This window comes from Agelaius phoeniceus, chromosome 8, assembly GCF_051311805.1.
Source record: "Agelaius phoeniceus isolate bAgePho1 chromosome 8, bAgePho1.hap1, whole genome shotgun sequence".
NCBI classification, from domain to species: Eukaryota; Metazoa; Chordata; class Aves; order Passeriformes; family Icteridae; genus Agelaius; species Agelaius phoeniceus.
In genome coordinates this window covers 27,960,465-27,981,250 of record NC_135272.1, presented here as the reverse complement: position 1 = coordinate 27,981,250, position 20,786 = coordinate 27,960,465, and the positions used below count along the sequence as shown (strand labels likewise).

General features: G+C 49.9%; 1 protein-coding gene across 2 annotated transcripts in view; it reads left to right on the top strand.

The window, feature by feature from the left end:
* ERI3 (ERI1 exoribonuclease family member 3) overlaps nt 1-20,786 on the top strand; it is a 129,240-nt gene that overhangs the window by 79,137 nt on the left and 29,317 nt on the right. For both annotated transcript variants that reach the window (XM_054638742.2, XM_077182445.1), the window contains exon 7: nt 13,935-14,034. In XM_054638742.2, coding sequence (XP_054494717.1) covers nt 13,935-14,034 — 100 coding nt within the window. The remainder of the gene's footprint in view (nt 1-13,934; nt 14,035-20,786) is intronic.

Genomic DNA, 20,786 nt, shown 5'->3' with positions numbered 1-20,786 from the left:
CTTTGGGGAGCAGCAACTTTGCATTCCCTCTCTACTATCCATAGCTCTAGGACACCCCAGTCTTCCTGGGGAGGGCTCTGTTCCTCTCTCGAGCCCTCCAGGGGCAGCTTCTTTGGGGGTGCAGCTAGGAAAGATTTGCTTCCCCCTTTTATTCTGTGACCAAGCAAGGGGAGCATCTCCCTGTGGTGGGAGACAGTGTGGGGAGAAGAAGAGCTAACCCATGCTGTCTGTCCCCAGTGTGCACTCATAATAGCTTGGGGGTCCATGGGGAGTTTCTGGGATCATTTTTATTCCCTGCTTTCCAGCAGCTTTGTGGCTTTATCTGGCTTTTGAGGCGACTGGGGTAGCTAACAACATGCATGGAGCATCCTCTGCGGAGGAGGCCCGGTGCCCGGTTTGCTAGAGGTCTGCTTTACCACTTATGAGAAACAAGTTAACCTCCCTTTGATCTCAGTTCACAGCTAACCCTTTAACAAAGTCCGGGATGTGCAAGGAAATCAATACTCAAGGCATTGAATTTAACACCAGCCATCAACTGAAGCGTAACACACACACTGACTGACTCCGATTACAAGGAGCAGTCTGGTTTGAAGCTTGTTTGCCAGCTCTCTGGGGTGGTGCAGGGCAGCAGTGGGGAGGACAGGCAGGCTTACATGGCTTGCTGTCATTCAGAGAGGGAGTCAGAGGGACCTGGTGTACTCTGCCATGTCCTCCTGATCAGCTCTGCCTTCTGGTGCCCCATGTCTCCTTATACCTCTGATTTGCAGCCCCAGCAGCTGTTCCCTGACACTGGAGCAGAGAGCTTGGATGCTGTGTGTGATCACTGAATGCCTGTTTGTGTACACATGTAATTGTGCTCTGCTGGTGAGAAGCAATAGGACCCAAGGCAGGGCAGGTTCTGCTGTGCCAGACAAAAATCAGTATTGCAGGTTAAAAATCTGAAAAATAAAATGCTGCAGGCAGGAGAGGTTGAGTGTCTGGTCAAGGAGGCAGCTGTGTCATTTTGCCAGCTCTAGTCCTCCCCATGGAGATCTAATTAGATTAGTGGTGAACTAATTGGGACACCTTGTTCCACACCACTTCTTACTCTTTGCTGGCACACTGGCAGTGGGCAGGCTGCCTGCCATGGCCAGGCGCCTTCTGGACAGCCCATGGACCTACTCATCACATCTCAGCCCTGCAACCACCAGATGCAGAGCAGCTCTTCTCTGGGGACATTTGGTCCTACTTGCTTTTCACCTTTCCACCAGCACAGCCAGAGCTGAGACAGCACATGTAGCTTAGGGATGGGTTCAGAGGGCAGCTGGAGGATGCTGAGGGGGTGGGATGAGCATTCCGTGACCCCACAGCTCTGTTCTTGTGCCATGGCTGCATGGGGACCATCCCTCTGCTACACATGCCCAGTAATGTTGGGCAGAGATCCTGGGACGTGCTCCTTAGGTCTTGTATCACCACCAGGCAGCAAGGCAAATCCTACTAGCTCTTCCCAGGCTCACTGGCCACAAAGAGCCAGCCATGCTACAGAATCCGGGCCTCGGCAAGCAGTGATGGTGCCTTCCACAGGGAGCAGGACCCAGGGGCATCCATGTGTCTGGGTGCCACAGCCCTTCCCAGCACCTTACAGCTGAATTGCAGACATGGTTAAAAACCACAACCAGAGGGTGTTCCAGCTTGCCCAGTAAGGGGACCCTGCTTGGCTGGCTGCAGGTGGCTCCCTGTGTCCTCACAGGGGCCCAGCCTGGCTGGAGGTCAGTGAAGCCTGGTGGCACCAAAGAGCTGTGGAGGTACCTTAAGCTCTCTTGGAAGACATGAGCTGAGCTCTTGAGGACCCAAAGCCCTTCATTTCTGTCAACTATGACATGATCTTCTCTGTCACCTTCTCAGGACTATAACATGCTGCTGGTGCCCCTTTTTCAGTCCAGTTAGCCGGTCCTGCCCAGCTGTAGCTTCTGTGATTCATCCCCCCATGCCTCCTTTAATAACCTCTTCTCAGGACCTTGGCATGTTCTCCTTGCAAGTCCCTTTATTCTTTGCTTTCATAACCTCTCTCCAAATTGATTCTCTCATGATGTGTTGCCCAGCCCCTCAGAGCATCTCCTTCTGTTTGTTCTTCCATTGAAATTGGGACACCTCAATTTTGCCACCGGTGCCCCAGCAGGCTCTGCTAGCTGGGCTGCTTGCCTGGTGTTTGCATCCATCACAGCTCTTAGAGGCGCCTCTGCTTTAACCTCCTCAGTCTTAACCCTGACCTGAGTCAATAATCATGAGGAAGAGCTGATGCTTAGATGATCCAGTGTAAACTCTACCTTTGATTAGACAGGTATCATCCCTAGGCACTGGCACAGCAGCACCTTGTTAGCTTTCCTTGGTGTTCCTTTTCTGCAGCTATGAGAGCCTCCAATGTGGGCAGGGGATGGGCTGCTGCCCTAGTAATCTTTATTGATCTTTTCCCTGATGTCTCATGCATTGTATTTCTTGGCTTTTCTCTCATTCTTCCAGCTGCCTCTCCTTTGAGCAGTTTGCATCTTGTGGGAGTGCAGAGAAACTGGTTTTTTTCAATTCTTGCACAGCAGCAGCACTCAGAGACTCGAACAGCTGTTAGATTGTTTCTCTGCAATGAAAACTTGGGTTTTGCTCCTGCATGTTTGCTGTCTGGGAGGAGGAGGTAAGAAGGAGCAGGGCAGGTATCTCCACGCCCCTCTGGTTTGTTATGGACCAGTTTCTCTGCATTGTGCCAGAGGTGTTTCAGAGAAGGTCATGTATCTGTCCCAAGAAGACCTGACCTGGTGAACATAATGGAAGGGATTGAAGGATGTGAGCTGAGGGAGAGGTGTGTGAAAAGACATGCGGGATAGAAGTGGTGAGAAGGTCCTGAAGGATCACTCTGATTTCTTTCACATCCTCCAGGGCCTGGAACTGAGATGGGAACATGCTGGTCACCCAGCATCCCTCGCTTGCTGCCCCCTTGCAAGCACCTAACCTTGGCGATGACAGTGGAAACCAGACAGTTGAACTGCTTTGTCTGGCACCTGCACTGTGAATGGATGTGCAGTTGTACATCATCTCCCCTGTGCTCTTCTCTTGGTTACCTGTCCGTGGGTCTCTGCCCTCGATGGTCCCATCATCCCCATCTGGCATGTTTGTGCACAGCAGCTGAACCATCACCAGAGGCATCCTTGCCAAAAATGTCCAGACCACCGTATGCTGAAACATGCTGTGTGTGGTGCAAAGGAGCAGTGTGTCTGCTCTGGACAAATGGCTTTGTTTTGCACTGGGAAAACTGGAGTCAAAAAGTCAAAGCAGTGTTTTGCACAGGAATAGATTGTTCCTTTCCAAAGGGCAACAGTTCTGTCACTTGCTTTTACTTTGTGGTTCCCAAGCAGAACTGTTCCCACACAGTGAAACGAGCCAATATTTTGGCTTTTCCATCCTGGCTTAGGATCAAAGGTAATGTCTTTGGTCTTTCAGTGGGGTGGACGCAGTTTCCCAGCCCGTTACAGCGAGAGCACACTCCCTGCCAAGGATGTGTTGCTTCTGCTTTCAGCACCTTTGATCCAGCCCGTCTCTTTCAAGGTGTGTGGAAATGAGCTACAATCTCATCATTCCTGCGGAGGCTTCTCGGAGGAGATAGCAGAAGGGTCACAGCGCCTCTGGAAATCTCCCTTCAGGTGATGTGCCGTCGCATTTCACAGCAGACAGACAGAATAACCTTTAGGGCATGGTAAGAGGCAGCGTTTTGAACTCTGAGCTGGGGAGCTCAAGAGCTCATTTCTCTGACACATCATCTGTGTCCCTGCCGGTTCCTGCATCCCCCTGAAATACCTTTGTCCTAATCCATCACTTCCTAAGCTAGAATTAAAAAAAAAAAAAAAAAAAAGCTGGGCAGTTGGTCCCTTGTGTGCTGGCCACACAAAAGCTAGTCTCTCCTGCAGAAATGCACCCAGACCCTCTCCTGTGGCCGATTTTGCCTTAATTTGAGCTGGTCCCAGTCTGTCTGGAAGTGGGGGGCTGCCCCACCAGGTCAGCTCCTGGCAGCAGAACAGCTCTCCTGCACTCTCTCAGCTTTCCTGCATTCCACCCTCAGTATGTGGGTCCTGAGTTGGGTTTTTTCCCCACAGATTTATCTTTGCAGTAGTGGGGAGATGAGCAGGCTGGTGCAAGGTGAGCTGGGGTACATGCAGGCTGGCACAGGCTGCCCCATGAACCAGAAGCTGGGAACACTGGGAGGAAATTGCTGGTTCTCCCTCCTCCCCGCTCTGGAGTAAATAATGGTAGTTTTTATTTAGCTATTATTTCCCAGTGGCAGATATCTCCTCGGCTGTCTGTTTAACTATCTTTATCTCACCCTCCTTCTCTGTTTGATATAGTTATAGATAAACAGATAGCTACCTTATTAAATAACATGTTTTAAGAGACCAGTGGTATGGTTAACATAATGCAGCAGCTGTTGATTTGTCTTTCACTGTTGGTTTGTTTTTTGGTTTTTTTTCTTAAGGAAATGCTTTAAATAAGGGATACTTCATCTATTAAAAAAAATACACTTGTAGCAGCTGCTAAGCCCATCCATAAGCCTGCTTTACGTTGTATTTGTGATGGGACTGACAGTGCATGGAGGAGCCTGATTATACACAATTCCATTTTAGCAAGCCCTGCGATGTAATTTCACAGGGCGATCAGTGTTTGAATGTAATAGCAGCCTGTGCTAAGGTGTCAGAATATTAAAGGCACTAATGGAAAAGCTCCCTGGTACACAAGGGGGACAGCATTACAGGAGACGTTGCAGATGGCTGGGCACTAAACTAATGGGGCAGGATCCAAAAAGGGAAAAAAAACCTAGAGAAGGGAGAGCTCACGGGAGCACGGGCACCTGCTTCCCTCTCACACGGAAATTAAACAGCGAGCGAGGGAGAGGCGAGCGTGTGTGTCTGTAAAGATAGAAATTGAGGGGGGAAAATACCCCCTCTTGAATGGCTTGAAGGTTTTCACAGCAAGCTCTGTGCCAGGTTTGCTTGGGAAAGGCTTGGGGTTAAAGGGGAGGTCTGAGCATCACAGCCACGGTCTGACCCTGGAAAGAGAAGAGTAATGCATGGATACTGCTACCCACCCTGTTGTAATATGGCAAAACTGCAGCTCTCTTTGGTGGTTGTTCATCTCCAGTTAAATTCAAGGTGGGTGAGATGTATCCACCTTGCAGCTGCCGTGACGTCTCAGTTCTGCAGTGAGGTGCATCTGCTGGGGCCATCATGCTCATTTCTGTCTTCATGTATACAGGGGCTGATGCTGCGTCTGTGTTATGATTATGGGGCACTGTCAACATTTTCCTGTTTTCCAGCACAGTTAGAGGCATCTTCTCCCTCCCTGTGAACCCCCAGTTTCCCCAGGAGCAGGCAGAATTGGACCAATCCATTCCTATCTGTATGGAGAGGCTTCTGTGCCTGTGGTGAATCATCCATGAAGTGTGCTTGTGGGTTTTCCTTGGTATCATAGCCAGCTTCCCGCTCTGCTGGCCACAAAGCTGCGGTAGGGAAAGGCTTAGTGCTGCTTTCCTGCTTGAATTGGCCCCACAGGGGCTGGGGTGGTCAGGGGATAGCACTGCAGGACGTGAGCCTGTCCTTCCAGGGCTGGAAGGGTAAATCAGCCACGTGTAGGTACTCCCTGGAAGCTGTCTGCCATGTCGTCATGTGTCTCTGCCTTTCAGGCACTAATCAGGAGCTGCTTGTGTATCTTAGTGCTGGGAGCCAATTGCACACATCAGAATAGCCCAGCTTGGGTCTGTCATCCTGCAGTGCCACCAGGAACACAGGGACACCATGAGTGTGTGTCACTTCACTTCAGTGCCTGGGAAAGGCACTGGGCACCTGTCTCCCAGACCCTCTGGTCATGCTAGCAGCCCCCATCCTTGGGCTGCTTTCTTGGTGGTTTGTGGCTCTGCTTGTCCCCTCTCCTGGGCTAGCACTGGCTTGTGCACACCCCAGCTCTACTTCCCAGCCCTCCAGGAACCCAGACCTATAGTTTTGTTTTGCTTGTGACCAAACCCAGGGCTCTGACCCAGATCTCCACGGCATTAACCCAGTGTGTCGCCAGCTGCAGAGCACACAGTGGTAGAGAACATTTTATCCAGGATAATCCGTAGCCTGGGAGCAAGGCAAAGACTGCTCTTGTTCAAACACAGGGAAATGTGAAGCCTAAACTGCTTGGCACTTTGACACCCTGGAGTCAGGCACACCAGCGTGTTTCTATTGCAGCCTAAGCCAGGGCACAACAGCAGGGATACCTTCCTGCTGCCTGATGGGACCACAGCATCCAAACACACCCTGGAGAGGGGCTCTTGGTGGCTGCAGGGTCCCTTCTGCCCCTCCTGAAGTTCAGATGAGTTTTAGCAGTGAATTTGTACAGCTGTGGCTGAGTTGAGATATTGCCAGGACACAAGCAGGATGAGGCTGCTCAGATGTGTCTGAATGGGAATGGGCAAGGCAAGAGATCACAGCGTGCCTCAGTTTCCCTTTTGCAGAGCTCCCATGTACAGAGCTCTGATGGCATGGGCTGCTTATTTTAGTAAGGAGAAAGCACACACAATTATGCTGCATCCTCTGCATCTTCTCTGACGTCTTGGTGCCTTCCCTTAAAATGGACCTGTCCTCCTCCCACAGTCTGGGGGCACCTTACCTTCTGTAAAGCATTTCCCAAAGGTGGGCAGAGCCAGGGAGCTGCTGTGTGCCCAGCACCCACCTTTCAAAAAACAGACCATTCATGATTTTATTTGTTTAATTTACTCCTTGATGTGAGGCATAAAGTTGTTTCTGTTCTAACAAGCAGCTTTGTAAATGGACTGAAGTGGACACCAGCTGGGCTTGCCAAAGGCTCCCTGCATCCAGGACACAAGGGAAGCTGGCTGTGTGGCACTGATCTGTGGAAAGCCCTTGTGTGAAGAGGACAGAGTACCAAGCAAAGGCTCAACACCTTAGAGGGTTTTGTCCAGATCTCATTCTCTCACTGACAGGAATTTCCAATTTTCCCTGACTTTGACTCAAGTGGGGCCAGACCTCATGCATGGTGTCCTCCTTTTTCAGTGTGTCAGCTGCTCTCCTTCCCCCCACACCTCTCGGAGGGTTTGTGCTCTGGAGAGTGATGTTCCCTGGGAAAGGGCACTGCTCACTTCTTCCCCAGCATCCTCCCATGTTCAAACCCCAGCCAAACCATGTCCTGCAGAGGCACTGCAGATATGTTTGGCGAAGGACAAAATGCTTTTGTCACCCCCACACAGTAACGATTGGCACAGATGTTTAATTCAAGGCTTAGGTTCACAGGTCCTACATTTGGCAAAAGTTGTTTTTGTGCACCCTGTACCACTCATGAGTGTTCTCAGTGCACTGAGAGGAACTAATTAAACATGAGTGGTGTTGATGCTGTACCTGGTCAGTCTGGAGGCCCCTCTCACCACTGTGTTTGTAAAAATTAAATGCCTCTTGTTAGTGGTGCAGCAGAGATCTCTAATATGCGTGGACAGAAAGGCAGGGATGGATGGAGTTGGTGTCAGGGCAGCAATTGCTTATCGTGCCTTATCTGGGAATATGAAACTGTATTGCATGACATCCAGAGGCAGGCTGAATAGATATGCCAATTCATCTCGAGCCTGGGCTTTGACAAGCTAGACTGCCCTTGTTGAAAGGCATCAGTCAAACAAGAGCTGCTGGCTGCTTTTCCCTTTTTTATACTTTCTCTCGCTCCCGCGCTCCCTCTCCGTCTCTCGTCGCCTCCCCTCCCTCCACCTCTTTTTTCTAAGCTTTTTCCACACAAAATTGAAAAGCTTTGGAAATAATAATAATAAAAGCCCCCCAAACTAATACCATTTTAAGTACACCCCCCTCCCTCCCCAAATGGGATTGATAAGGAACCCCAGTGTATGAAGGCATGTTTAGATAACATTGAGAATATTATAGCGAGTGAGAGAAAGTAGGGGGAAAAGCTTCCTGCCGCGTCTAAGCCGGGAAAGGCGACGGCACCCTGGCTAATACGAGTGTTTAATATTTGATGTGTTGGGATAAAGCAGGATCACCTTCGAATTGAATTGAGTGTCAGAATGAGAATCTATTACTGAAATTCTTGTGTGATTTGACAGCAAAGCAGACGATGTTATTCTTCACTAGTTACCGCAATCTTCTCCCCTACATCACTTAAATATTTTTTTCTTTGCTTGAGTAAACACACATTATCCTTTTTTTCCACCTCCCTTTCCTTTTTTGTCTCCCTCTTTTATACTTATTTTTTTATTTATTTTCTTCTTAAATCAAACCTGCCTTTCACAGGGCTGATGGAGTAGATTGTTATTTCTTTATTTGTCCTATTAAATGGAATTCCTGATCATTTAATCCTGCTTTTGTAAGTGATTTAAAAATACTTGAAAAGCTGTGAATGTGGCAACACTTCTGACTAAACTGCTTAAAAGGAACACCTTACACCTGGGCTTAGCTCTTGCCTGCTGACAGCCAGCGAGGGTAGCGGGCTCCAGCGCTGCCGGAGCCATCCCAGGCTCCGTGCCTCCATCCTGCCAGGCAAGCTTTCCTCTGTGCCTCCCCTGCGACAGAGGAGTTCTGCTGTTGTCAGCTTGGCTTGGCAAGCTGCTCTTTCATTACCTGACTCTTCTTTAATTGCATTCAGCCCTGTTCAGGAGCCTCCAACTAAATGATTTGGTGGTGGGGTCAGCTCCTCAGTGGTGTTCCATTTGCCTCATATCATGCTGGTAAATTTGCATGGCAAGAAACTCCAGTAAGAAATGTCCACCTCCCATTCCTGGACTGGCATGCAATTAAAATGGGAACACTCTGGAACCTCCAGTGTCCTGGGTGCTGTTCAGGGATGTCCTGCAAGACAGTCCCAGCCCCAAAACCTTACAGTCACTAAAAACATTTCAAACCATGTTTAAAAGCCCATTTAGTCATAGACATGACCTCTTTTTTCTTCCCACCATACACGGTAATATAAAATCTTGACACCTCATTGTGGCAGCAGTAGAATAAGGGCAGTTAGATGGGAAATGCTTATTTTGGGCGGATGCAGTGCACAGTTGACATGACAGGAGGAGGAAGATGATTTTGCTGTTCCAAAGACATTTTCTCCATTGCAGAAATGTCAGGGGGTTCGCCTTCGATCAGTAGGCAGCTGTGCCCAGACTGATCCTGGGGGAGCACAGCTGGTACCTGCTGCTTGCCAAAGCTAAGGGCAGCTGGGAGATCTCACACCTTCTTTCTGTGTATTTAAAACCATGTCTATTTCATGTGTCTTTTTGAAATTCTTAATGGAGATTTTCAGCAAAACCCACCACTTTTCTTATTCCTTAGTACCCACCCTTCAGCTTCTTCTCAGACTGCTTAAGCCCCTTTGCTTCTGGGAGGATTTTTTCCGAAAGGAGATATTTTCTCCCTGCCTGAAAGTGTCTGTATTAATATTAAAATTACAATTAGCAGATGAAACATAGCATTTAAAACCTCTCGGTAGGACATGTAACGTAAGATGACAGAGTTTTCCAGCTGGTCAGGGCAGGACACTGTGCCAGTCTTGGCAGTTCTTGCAGCCATGGTTTGTGAACGTGCTCATGTCATTGCAAAGCACAAAGGTCCTCTTCCCTCCTGCTCTTCAGCTAAAGCATCCAGGGTGATGCGATGCCAGCAGCTGTAGGGGAGGGCAGAGGGGCCAGGAGCTGACCAGCAGGTCACAGCCTGGACACATGTGGAAAGAACAAGGCTGGCTCTGCAGACATCAGCGCTTTGCCCTAGCAGAGCTCCAGCAGCTCTGTGAGAACCAGCTCTCTTCCTCCCTCTGCATGTGGGGAAGATTTGTGGGGCTCCCTTATTCTGACTTTGGAACAGGTGCCTGTTTATATGCTGTGGGGTGTTTAATTTTGCCTTAATTTGACTGCCGAACACCAGTTTTTGTGAAGTGTGCTGGGCACTTCCCATAAATAAATGATGGAGCATTATTCAGTCCACTTAGATCAATACATCAGCTTGACAGGTTCCAGTTCTGGGAATTTTCTGACCCCCTGGAACATCTTCTCTGCAGCTGTGCTGCTTACAATCCATGGTGTGCAGCCTAAACAAACTCCAGAGAGCAGCACATCAGGACCCACCTGTGCTGGTGCTGTTGCCTTGCTGGCCCCTGCATTGCTGGGGATGGGTGCTGATGTGCACTGGGATTGCAGCAAGGGCAGGTGAGCCAAACTCAGTGCTAAACTGCACGAGCAGCCACCACCATGGGGTTGCCCAGCCTCACTGGCATGCCCTCTGTCCCAGCACAGGGGACCATCTTTGTACCCCAGTGCTGTCAGAAATAGGAGACAGAGCCCTTGTTTCAGCCACTTTGCCATCTGAGGCAGATGTGTCATAGCTACTGGGAAGGTTTGTGACCTGGTACAACTGGAGGTTGGTTTCAGACCTTTTTTTTGCTCTGTTATAAAGCCAGCCTCAGATGCTGTGATTCTGTGTGTGCATCATCTCCATGCCCCATGTTGTATCCCCACTTCTGGTTTTTGGATTTTGTGCAGGATTTGTGGGCTGCAGGTTACCTAATGACCTACCTCCCCACACCAGCCCTTGTTTAACAAGGTGTGGATTATCCGTGGTGCTTGCTCTATGCATGGAAACACAGTATGTTCCTAATCTCCTGCTGCTATTAGCTCACATTTATCACAGGAATATCTGCTTACCTTTGATTCGAGATCCCTCCATCAGGGACCCAGGGTGGTATTTGTCTGTGAACTGCTGTGTATGCCTATGGGATTGCATAAGTAAATAAATATAATTAATAATCATCTGACTTCAGAGCAGCACTGGCAGGGAGGTAAATGTAGCCTTCATAGGATTACAAACAAAATCAGGAAAAAAGGAAAACCTTTCTAGGAGACGGTATGAATGAAAATAATTGTACTCAGGCTGCTTGAAAATTATTCTGTAAACATTGTTCAAGTGTTTTTAAGCAGATCAGAAACACTGTGTTTCTCTCTAAATTGGGATTTTGGTCAGAACCGTTTAAAAATAGCTTTTTCAAAAGATGCCTGCATTTTTATCAATTAAAATGCAGATAAAAATAAAAAACCACAGGGTCTTGGCCCTGCTTCAGTGTCTGACCTAAAAGGGAGCAACCCAGTCTCTGCAACACTAAGACTGAACCAGAGGGAGGTACAAAGTAGTGCAATTTCCTCACAGAAAGGGTTTCATGGCTTTTTAAAAAATCCTTTGGCTTGCAAGCGAACCAGGGGCATCTCAAACTTTCTCACAATTCGCCACAGGAATAAGCACTGAAGGGACGGGGATCTTTGCCATTGCTGGTGGCTGTGTGGTCACAAAGCTGGCAGGAAAGTGGGTGACACCAGTGTCCCAGCAGCTCCAGTGAGCCAGTGGCCACAGCCACCCCTGCAGACTGGGTACCCTGGTGTTGGGGAGCCACCAACACTTCCTGCCTCGCTTTAACAGTCAGAAGAAGAACTTTCCTGTTTAAAGATTAAACGTTGTCTTTAAATATTAAACACCAAAGCTCCTTGCTCTTGATTGTGTGGCTGCTGCCAGCAGGCGGCTCAGAATTGCCACTTTTAATTAAAAAACTTTATTTTCCAGCACAGCCCAGCAGTGGCTCCTCCTCTCGGCCAGCGGTGGCTGACCTCTCCCCTGCCTTCATCCCTTCATCATCGCTGCTTGCACTTCCCTGTGCCGGCAGCAGTGATGGTCCCTGCCAGCCCCAGAGTGTGAGCAGCCTTGTCTGGGACTGATCAATGCCCCTGGCACTTCCTTCCAAAACCCCAGGAAAAACAATTAAAACCCGATCGATCCTGCAGGCAGCTTTGAATATGCATAAGTGCACACTTGACCTTCAGTGGTCAGGCCAACTTCCACCCCAGCTGCTTAGGTAGTTTGCTCAGGTATTGCGGCTGTACCGAATGACCTTGATCAGGAAAAGCAGAAGGCGATGCAGAGATGGGCCCGGTGCTGATCCGGGGGCTGGGGCACGTGATGCCAGCTCCCTGCTGCTGCTGCTGCTGCTGCTGCAGAGCCAGGGGAGGCAGGCTGAGCCTGCCAGTACCACCCAGCTGCCAGGAGCTTTCCAAAGCTGTCCCCAAGGCTTTCCCGGGATCCTGCCACCATCCCTCTGTGCTACCGCAGTTGCTTCTGGCCAGAGTCCAAGGGATGTCTGGGCTGGGAAGGCAGCCTGCAATGTGGTAGTTCCCTGCGCAGGGACACCCCTGGTCCTTCCCCATCCTGGGATACTGCTTCCCCAGAGATGGCCCCCACTGCTGTCAATCCACTGGAGCTGAGCATGGGAGCCTTCCTATGCTCTGCCTGGGTTTGCTTTGTTGGATGGTGCCCAGGAGAGGGAACAGCAGTGGAACCACTTCTGCCACCTGGAAGCTGGGTGGCAGGGTCCCATCCTGCACCCCAACCTCTGGCTCCCCCCACCCCGTGGCTGGCTAGCCTGCATCCTGATCGTAGCAGGGAACATACCACAGCGTGTTTGTCAAAGGCGAGGAAATCTCCCCGTTGTGTACACAAAGTGTAATTTCAGTGAATTATGCATAGACTTAATTAGGAGTTTTAATTGCTAATCATCTCCCAACAGGATTAGCAATGCTGTGTATTAATTATCTGTGGAGCCCTCTGTTTTGCTAAGGCAGGAGTAACAAAGCAGCATGAATGGCTACATGGGCCACTAATAAATTAACTCCCCCAAGCCCCGTGGCTCCCGGGGGGCTGCCAGCAGAAGGGGCTGCTAGGGGCCAGACCTGCCTGCTATAGACAGAGCAGCAGGTAGCAGGGAAGAGGGGCTGGCAGGAGGTCCCAGCAGCAGGCAGGTGGCAGGTGGGCTGGTGGGGGACACCTCTCTCAGCTCTGGTCACCCAGTTCATCCCCATTCCTGCTGCAGAGCATCTCCCTGGCATTTGCAGCCTGTGGAGGGTGTCGGCAATGCCTGCCACACTGTGGCTGCGGTTAGCGATGATCCCCCGCTGCAGGAGGGAGATAGGGGCTGCTGGATTGACCTGATCTCATCTGGGGACAATGGCCCTCACGGCAGCAAAGATAGCACCAGCATGAGCGACGCTAAGCCCACGCACCCTTCTTACTGCTCACAATGCGTTCCGAGCTTAATTCCTCGAGATGAAGAAGATACGTGGCTGTCAGGCTGTAATTACAGCTGTGTGTGTGACATGGAGGCCTGGCTGCTTTTATGTTTGCCTTGTCCAGTGGGTTTTTGTGCTGCTTGGGCTCTCAGCTGCTTGGCTCCTCCTGGAAGCCCTGCCAGGGGATGCCGTGGGTATGAAGCAGGCTCTCTCTGGCCAGGCTGCAGGCTCTGTGCAGTGGGGTGAGCAGTGCTGGCTCCCAGTAGGATTTGTCCCAGTGATGGAGGGAACGGAGGCAACTGGGGCTTGGGGGTGGAAAGGAGAGGGAGCTGGGAGGGCTGTTCTTGCCAGAAGAGAAGGGGCCTGCTGGCCAGGCCAGCCCGGGAATAAACACCCCTTCCCAAACCCCCTGACCCCTATTGGCGACCCTGTTAAGGCAGGAGTGGGTGGATGTTTTTGGAGCAACTAAGGGACATAGGGGACAAGCTTATAGCCCTTGGCTTGCCCGCCAAAACATGGCAAAGGTGGCCTTGAGTGATGCAACTCCCTCCATCACAAGGGTTTTCAGGTGTACAGGACACCACTAGAGGCTCTGAACACCTCTAAGGAGAATCAGGTGGGACAGGACAGGGTGAGAACACTTTGTGTGGGCAATTCCTGAAGAGCAGCTGCGAGGGTGATGTGTGGGTCCACACTGAACACGGTGAGCACAGACACACACCAGCCCCTGAACACAGACCTACTCCAGCCCCAGGAGCAGTCAGACCTGGGCAAGTACAGATCATCCCTGCACATGGGCTGTGTCTGACCCTCTGCTTCTCTCTTCCAGGCGTACAGCTTTGCCATGGGGAGTTGGCCAAAGAACGGGCTCTTAGACATGAACAAAGGACTGAACCTACAGCACATAGGGAGGCCTCACAGCGGGATAGGTGAGTGATGCTGCCCCATGCCATTTCCATCTCCACAGCTGCCGCTCCGAGAATGTGGGATGTGCCTCGGCTCTAAGACATTGTCCAGTCTGGGGTGCTGAGAACAAGCCAAAGGGCTGAAGAGTCCCCAGCTGGTGGAAGGGACGAAGATGTGTCAGGGCAGAATGGGCACATGGATGACTTCTCTGTCCCTTGCACATGCTGGTGTGCCAGATATACCTGCCTGTCCCTCTGGCTGGGGAGCTGCTTCTCTCCTAGACTGCTCTAGCAGTGCTTTGGTTAGGGTTGGATGTGGTCAGCACTAGGTGCCTGGAGCACAGCACAAGAGTCCCCAGGCTGGGTGGGATGCTCTCCCTGTTTGACCAGTCCTCCAGTTGCTCTGGATGCTGCAGTCCTTGGAAAGGAGACTGTGCTGTCTGGCTTGGGAACTGGCTGGAAACACACTGCAGAGTTAAGATGCATGATCCCAGCTGGAGAACTGAATCATCATCCTGTTTGTTAACACATCTGATGAGCTTTGTGGTCCTGCAGTGTGCTCCAAGATAAAGTGATCAACAGTGCTCTAAGATAAACAGTGGCAGAGTTCCATGTATCCCCCAACTCCTCTGCACCAGGGATCAAAGTGATATGAGGGAGACCTGGCCCAGGACACTGAGGCCATATATCTGCCTGCTGCTTAACACTGGGGATGCAGAGCTGGTACAGCAGCAGGCTGTGGTACAGGCAGGAGCTCAGATTTACTGGGCTATAGACAGGGCTGTGACTCAGGGCTGCATCACTCTTGTCTGTCTTGTTTCTCTGTGGAGCAGTAGATCACCTCTTGGAGACCAGTGGTCAGGTATTTTCTCTGCCTCCCAGCCCTTCATCCACAGTGACTTTTGAGCATTAAAGTTTGCAAGGAGGTAAGATTTACTTGGAAAAGTCACTGGCTACCTAGGCCTTCAAGAGGCTGTTTAATATTGTTTCAAGACTCTAACCATTAAACTCTCCAATCAATCCAAGTTAAGGAGATGAATTATTTAAAGCTCACCAGCTTTTAATTAGCAGGGTCCTTTTGAACTATGGATCTGGTTGCATTATTGACAGAGGTAGCATTAAAATTTGCTTCCCTGCCTGGGAGCAGATTTGCCTGGATTGTGTGCCATGTTGGGAGGCTCATGAGGAGGGAGCAGGAATTGCCGGAGTTGTGTGTGCATGTCCTGCTCCGGGGACTTGGGCTTTTTCTGGGTTTTTCAAGTAGATGCAGAGTTGGTTTCTGCCTCATCATTCCTCATTTTATGTGTGTGATGAGTTCTCTTGTTGCTGCCATCCCTTACTCCAACAAAGTGTCCCCATTCTCTGTAGTATCATCTGTCTGCTGTTGGTTTCTCCCCTTTATCTCAGTACTGTTGTCTTGCACAGGTGTGAATCCTGTGCCTGACAGAGTTCTGGGATTTGCTGTTCATGTCCCTCCTCATTCCAGTCCTTTAGGAGAGTTTTGCCAAACTCCCTCTGTGGAGGAGTTCTGCCAGTACAGCGTGAGCCAGCGAGGCCCAGCACCCAAGCTCCCTTCTTGCAGCTTTCCATCCAAGTGAACCTGCCTTTCCCTTACCTCTCTCTTCTTCATGCTTTTGACTGCCCATGCATCAGGGTTGGGAGGTGCCATCCATCCCTTTCCCTGCTCAGGACTGCCCTTACTTTCTCTCTCTGCCTGTAAGGAGCCTTGATCCCAACACAGCCCTACTTCTCAGCTGAATAAAGGACTGCCAGCCTCTCACTGTCCACAGTGAAACAAGGAGCTGGCTGTGGATCTGGGGATGGTCCCATGCCATCTAGAGCCTCCCTTCTCTTTCTGCTCAGCCCTGGAGTGCAGCAGTGTTTAGGGAATGTTAGGGAGCTGAGAGGAGGCTTCCTGGGTCATCTAAGCGGGGGATCAGCCTCTGATTTTCATGGCCCTTGTGGGTCACTGATGGCCAAAAATCTGCAAACCAAAGAGGACTGAGAAGGGAGCAGCAAGGAGATTTGATAGCCAGTCTCAGTAGTTTCACAGGTAGCATGAAGTGTAAGAGTGTCTGTGCAGCTCCTTTCCTGGCAGTCTGGGGAGCCTCAGCACGCTCATTCGCTTACGCAGGAATGCACAACACGGATGTTTCCCTTCAAATCTGACAGAAAAATTGCAGTGGATAGCCACTTGTTTTTGCAAACAATTTGCAAGGAATTTTGCCATCTTGCCTGATGGATTCTGTATTGCTTTGTTTCCAAATCACTCTCTGTTTCACTGTCTCAGCAGGTATCTGTTGCAAATCCCTGCACTTGACATGCTCTGGGACCAGTCCTGCTCTATGCTTCATCTTCTTTCCTTCATCGAGTTCAATATCTGCAGAGTTCAGGGTGCTTGACACCCTGCAGGGCCAAGGCCACATCCTGGATGGGAACCACCTTTAGCATCCAGTGGATGCAGGCAGGATGGGCTCATGCTGGAGTCTCCCTCCATTCCCTGGAACACACAGCTGCACATAGAGCAAGCTGCTGCACAGAGCTCATGTTCTAGCTTTTGTCTGGTTTCTGTTCCTGAGCAAGTGAGCTGCAAAGCTTATTGAGGGGCTAGAAGAATGATTTGTGTTCCCAAATACACCAAAGTGCATCTGCATGCACTTCAAATACAGCTGCTTTGGGGTGGGGTGGGTGCAGGTGTGGTGCCATTGTGTTCTTGAGAGGGAAAAGGCAAAGGAAGGGGGGAAATTTAAATATTCCAGGATAAGGAGATAGAAAAGTCCTGCTCCAGAGGGTGAGGATGCAGGAATTCCTTGGGAGATCAGAAAGGAGTAAAAGGGGTATAAAGCCTATTCTTTCATGCCCTTTCCCAGGTGGATGTTTCAGCTCTAAGGATTCCTTCTGGGCTGAATGTGTCCCTGGAGACTAGAGAGGATATTTTAATGCAATTTCCATCTCTTCTCTAACACAGGTTAGATACGTGTCAGCTCCAGAGTGGGCTGTAGAATCTTGGGGAGAGGAACTTCTCTTTGTCTGCTGTTTTCTTGGCCCTCAGCAAAATGAAGTTGAGTTTTGCCAAGAAGTTACTCAGTCTTACATATATGGGGACATTGCCATTCTTAACACATGTGTTTGAGGCGGTGCTTGCCAAAAACAAGCTGCAGCTTTTACTGGGAGTCTTGGCAGGCAAAGACCAGCATTCACAGGCTCCACACCAGTGGAGCTGGGTGCCTGTGTTGGGGTCTCTCTGCTGGGAGTCAGACACTCATACAAATCAGAAGGATTAAAATCTCGGGTTTTAGTTGTGATTTAAATCAGACAGCAGATCACCTACATTCAGAAATTGATTTTCTTCTGGTTTTGTTTTTTTTTAAATGTGTTTCCCTGAAAAAAAGGTCAAATTTTACTGAACAGCACCTATCAAACCAAGTGCAGCTTTCGTTACTACTGCCCAGTTGTTAAATCTGGTTATTCTTTTACTCATCCAATACTCTATTTTTGCTACATTTATTTTGATTGATTATGTAACATAATATGCCTTCGGTCTTAGTTTTTAAATATTTTTTACATTAGAAAAACGGTGAATTACTGTTTGTTCTTGAAGAGCTGGTGATTAAATTATTACTCATGATTGCTCTTTTAGATGAAATCTGTAATGCCATGCTAAAGTACCTCAGCGGTAGTTAGAATTGATTTTATTAGGAAAATCCTCTTTCCCTTGCAAATATTCACTACGGAAGGAAACGTAAATTTCAGAATACTTTTTAGGTAAAAAAACCCCTGGTACATGAAACCAGTGGGCTGGAAGAGTGTTTCTGGAAACCAGCCTTTCAAGGTGTTAGAATGAGTGCATCTCATCCTGTCTCACCTTAGTTGGTTGGTTTGTTTGTCTTCGCTTATTATGGAAAGATAAGAGACAAACCTTTTTTATTTTCAATCCTTTGTTGTTTCTCAGCTCTGAACTAGCCAATTCTTCAACTGAAAATACACCAAAACCAGCAAAAAATTTCCAAAACTGCAAAAGTAGCAGCTCCTACTGGGAAAGTTTTATTCTCATTTGTCAGCTCTGCTTCCCTCTTGAGTGCATTGACTGTCTTGAAAATATGACATTACTCCTTGCTACTGATCTTTTCTGAATCTAATTGAATGTAATTGAATCTTTAAATTTAGGATTTAGCACATACATTATTGTGATTTTAGATTTAGATGTAAATGTCTGGTTTGGGGTTTGTTTGGTTTTTATTTTTCTTTTTAGGGGAAAGACAGTAACTAGGCTGCTGTGCCTCTTGCTAGTGAACCGTCCTAGTACCATCCCAGGTGACCAGGAGACCTGGTCCCATAATAGCACCCATCTTGACATGGTGCCCTCACTGTTTTACACCAGCTGTCATAACCCTGTGAGCCCTGAGCCTCTGCACAGATGGCTTCACCATCTTCCCTGTTCCGCAGTTCCCTTGCCGGGGCGGTGCCATGCTCCCTCTGTGGGGGGATCTCTGCCCGTGCCAAACAGAGCAGCCCCACCTGCCTGGGCAGGTCAGCAGCCCATGCAGTGAGCGACCCAGCAAGGCACCGTGCCTCCCTGGCTCCATCTCTCTCTTTTCATTTACTGATTGGAAATCTCGGAAGGTTAGGGTGTGATATTGTTCCTGATCCAGAGCATTAATTAGGCCTCGGAAAGAAGAAGAGGAATTGCGTGTTTTTAACAGTGAGGTTAATGGGATGCTCGCAGAGTAGACAGTTTTAATGAGCTTCAACTCGATGTGCAGTGAGTTTACTCTTTGTGTTAAAAGGGTCACACTGCAGTAGTTTGATGTGGATTGTCTCCTGGCCCCCAATGTCATAGGTGAGCGTCTGTCAGAGTCCAGTCAGAGCGCATTTACTTAGTGACACAATTCTAATTAACTACCTCGAGCTGCCACCGCCGCGGGGAGCCAGGGCAGCGCCTGCCAGGGTGCCCGGTGCAGCCATCCCTCTCTCTGCAGCTCTGTCTCGCTGTGCTGGACTGCTCCCCACGCCGATGCCGCAGGAGAGGGCGGCGAGGGCTCTGCTCACCAAGCGCAATGGCAGGTGACAGGCCACCCGCCCTAATGGGGCCTGGGGCTGTCAGTGCCAGCTCTCCCCCTGGAGCTTGGTGGGGGCGGATGAGGCTGTGCCTCACCCTGCAAGGTGCTGGAGGTGTGTGGTCCTGGCAGCTTGCTGGCCATATTTCCACCTGCTCTCACTCTTTCCTGTTTTCCTTTCCTGTCTTTCCTCCCTCTCCCAGCATCTGTGGGATACTCTGTCATCCTTGGTACCCACCTGCCTCCCCTGCATCACAGCAGGGAGAACAAGGCAGTGGACAGCATTTTGTGAAACTTCCGTTCATGTTTTTCACTACTTTTCATCCCACCCCACGTGGCAGAGCCAGTCCCACCATCCTGGTCCGTCCCAGGGTGTGGGACAAGCCCCAGAGAACCTTGTGCTCCCCCAGAGCAGGCATACTGCGTTCTTTTTGAGCTTTTCACTTCTCAGCAGAGGTGATAACTTGCACAGCACCATCCTTCTGCTGAGGGATCCTGAGAGGGAGAGCTGAGAACAGGGCTCACTCCTGTGGAATGGGGCACTGCCCTGCACACAGTGGCCCCTGCTCAAGGCAGAAGGGGAAGGACTCTGAATTAAATAATTAAAAGAGACTTAAGTAAAAATCAACAGAAATGTCACCAAATGAGCAGTGTCATTTTAAATTAGCGCTCATAAAGGTCAGGCAGATCCAGAACAGGTGGAGCGGCTGCGTGCCGGGTGTCACAGCCAGGCAGCGTGTCCCGGCACCAGGCAGGGTGCAGGGCCCTGCACAGCCACTCGTGGGGCCATGGGCACAGGGACAGCGTGGCCGAGGGGTGAGGGGTCCTGCTGCAAGCACCGGGCCCCACATCCCTGAGGAGCGGCGGGGAGGGAGGGCTGGCCAGGGCAGCCGGTTAGAGGACGAGCAACTGTCAGAGTCCAGTCAGAGCACATTAACGCGGTGACATGATTCTAATTAACTACCGTGAGAGGTGTCACAGCTGGAAAAGCAGTGAGCAGAGACAAGCTTTTAAAAAAAGAAAAAAGCAATGTGACAGTCTTTTTTTTTTCCTTTTTCTTTTTCTTTTCTTTCTCCTTTTTTTTTATTTTTTTTTTTTTACTCTTGTGTGCTCTCTCCCCTCCATGTGGGAGTGGATCTAAAGATAATTAGGATGTCTGGCTGCCTGGGAACCTGAGCCGGGGCTCTTTTGCTTTCAGTCATTTAAGTTTTCGACATCTCTCTGAAGGGACTTGGTGGCGCAGTGGATTACTGCGCACCAGAGTGACAGAACACTCTTCTAATCGTAAACCCTTTTTAGAGAGGATTCTGCTCTCCCTTTTTCCCCTGGAGCAGCAGGGGGTATGTTCTGATCACTGCAGCTCTGTTCCCATACATGCTACAATGGGAAACTCAAGGTCTTTCAGCTGTTTCCTGCAGTTAACAAAGGAGGCACAGAAGAAAGAAAGGAAGGATGATTGAGTGTTTGTGTTGACTGCACTCACCCCTCCATCCTACCCTGCCAAAAGTTGGTCATGTGCCCATCTGACCCCTGACTGCGTGACAGGAGTGTGATGGGTTTGTCACACCTTGTCCTTGGCTGAGGGCTCGAGGTCCCCAGAGAGCAGCCTTTGGAGGAAGTGTGATGGCTGCAGGGACTTCAACTGCCTGAGAAAAGTCAGGGTGCTTCCATGTGCTTCTCCCAGCCCCCAGGCAGGCAGTGGCAGTGCCTGCTCCCTGG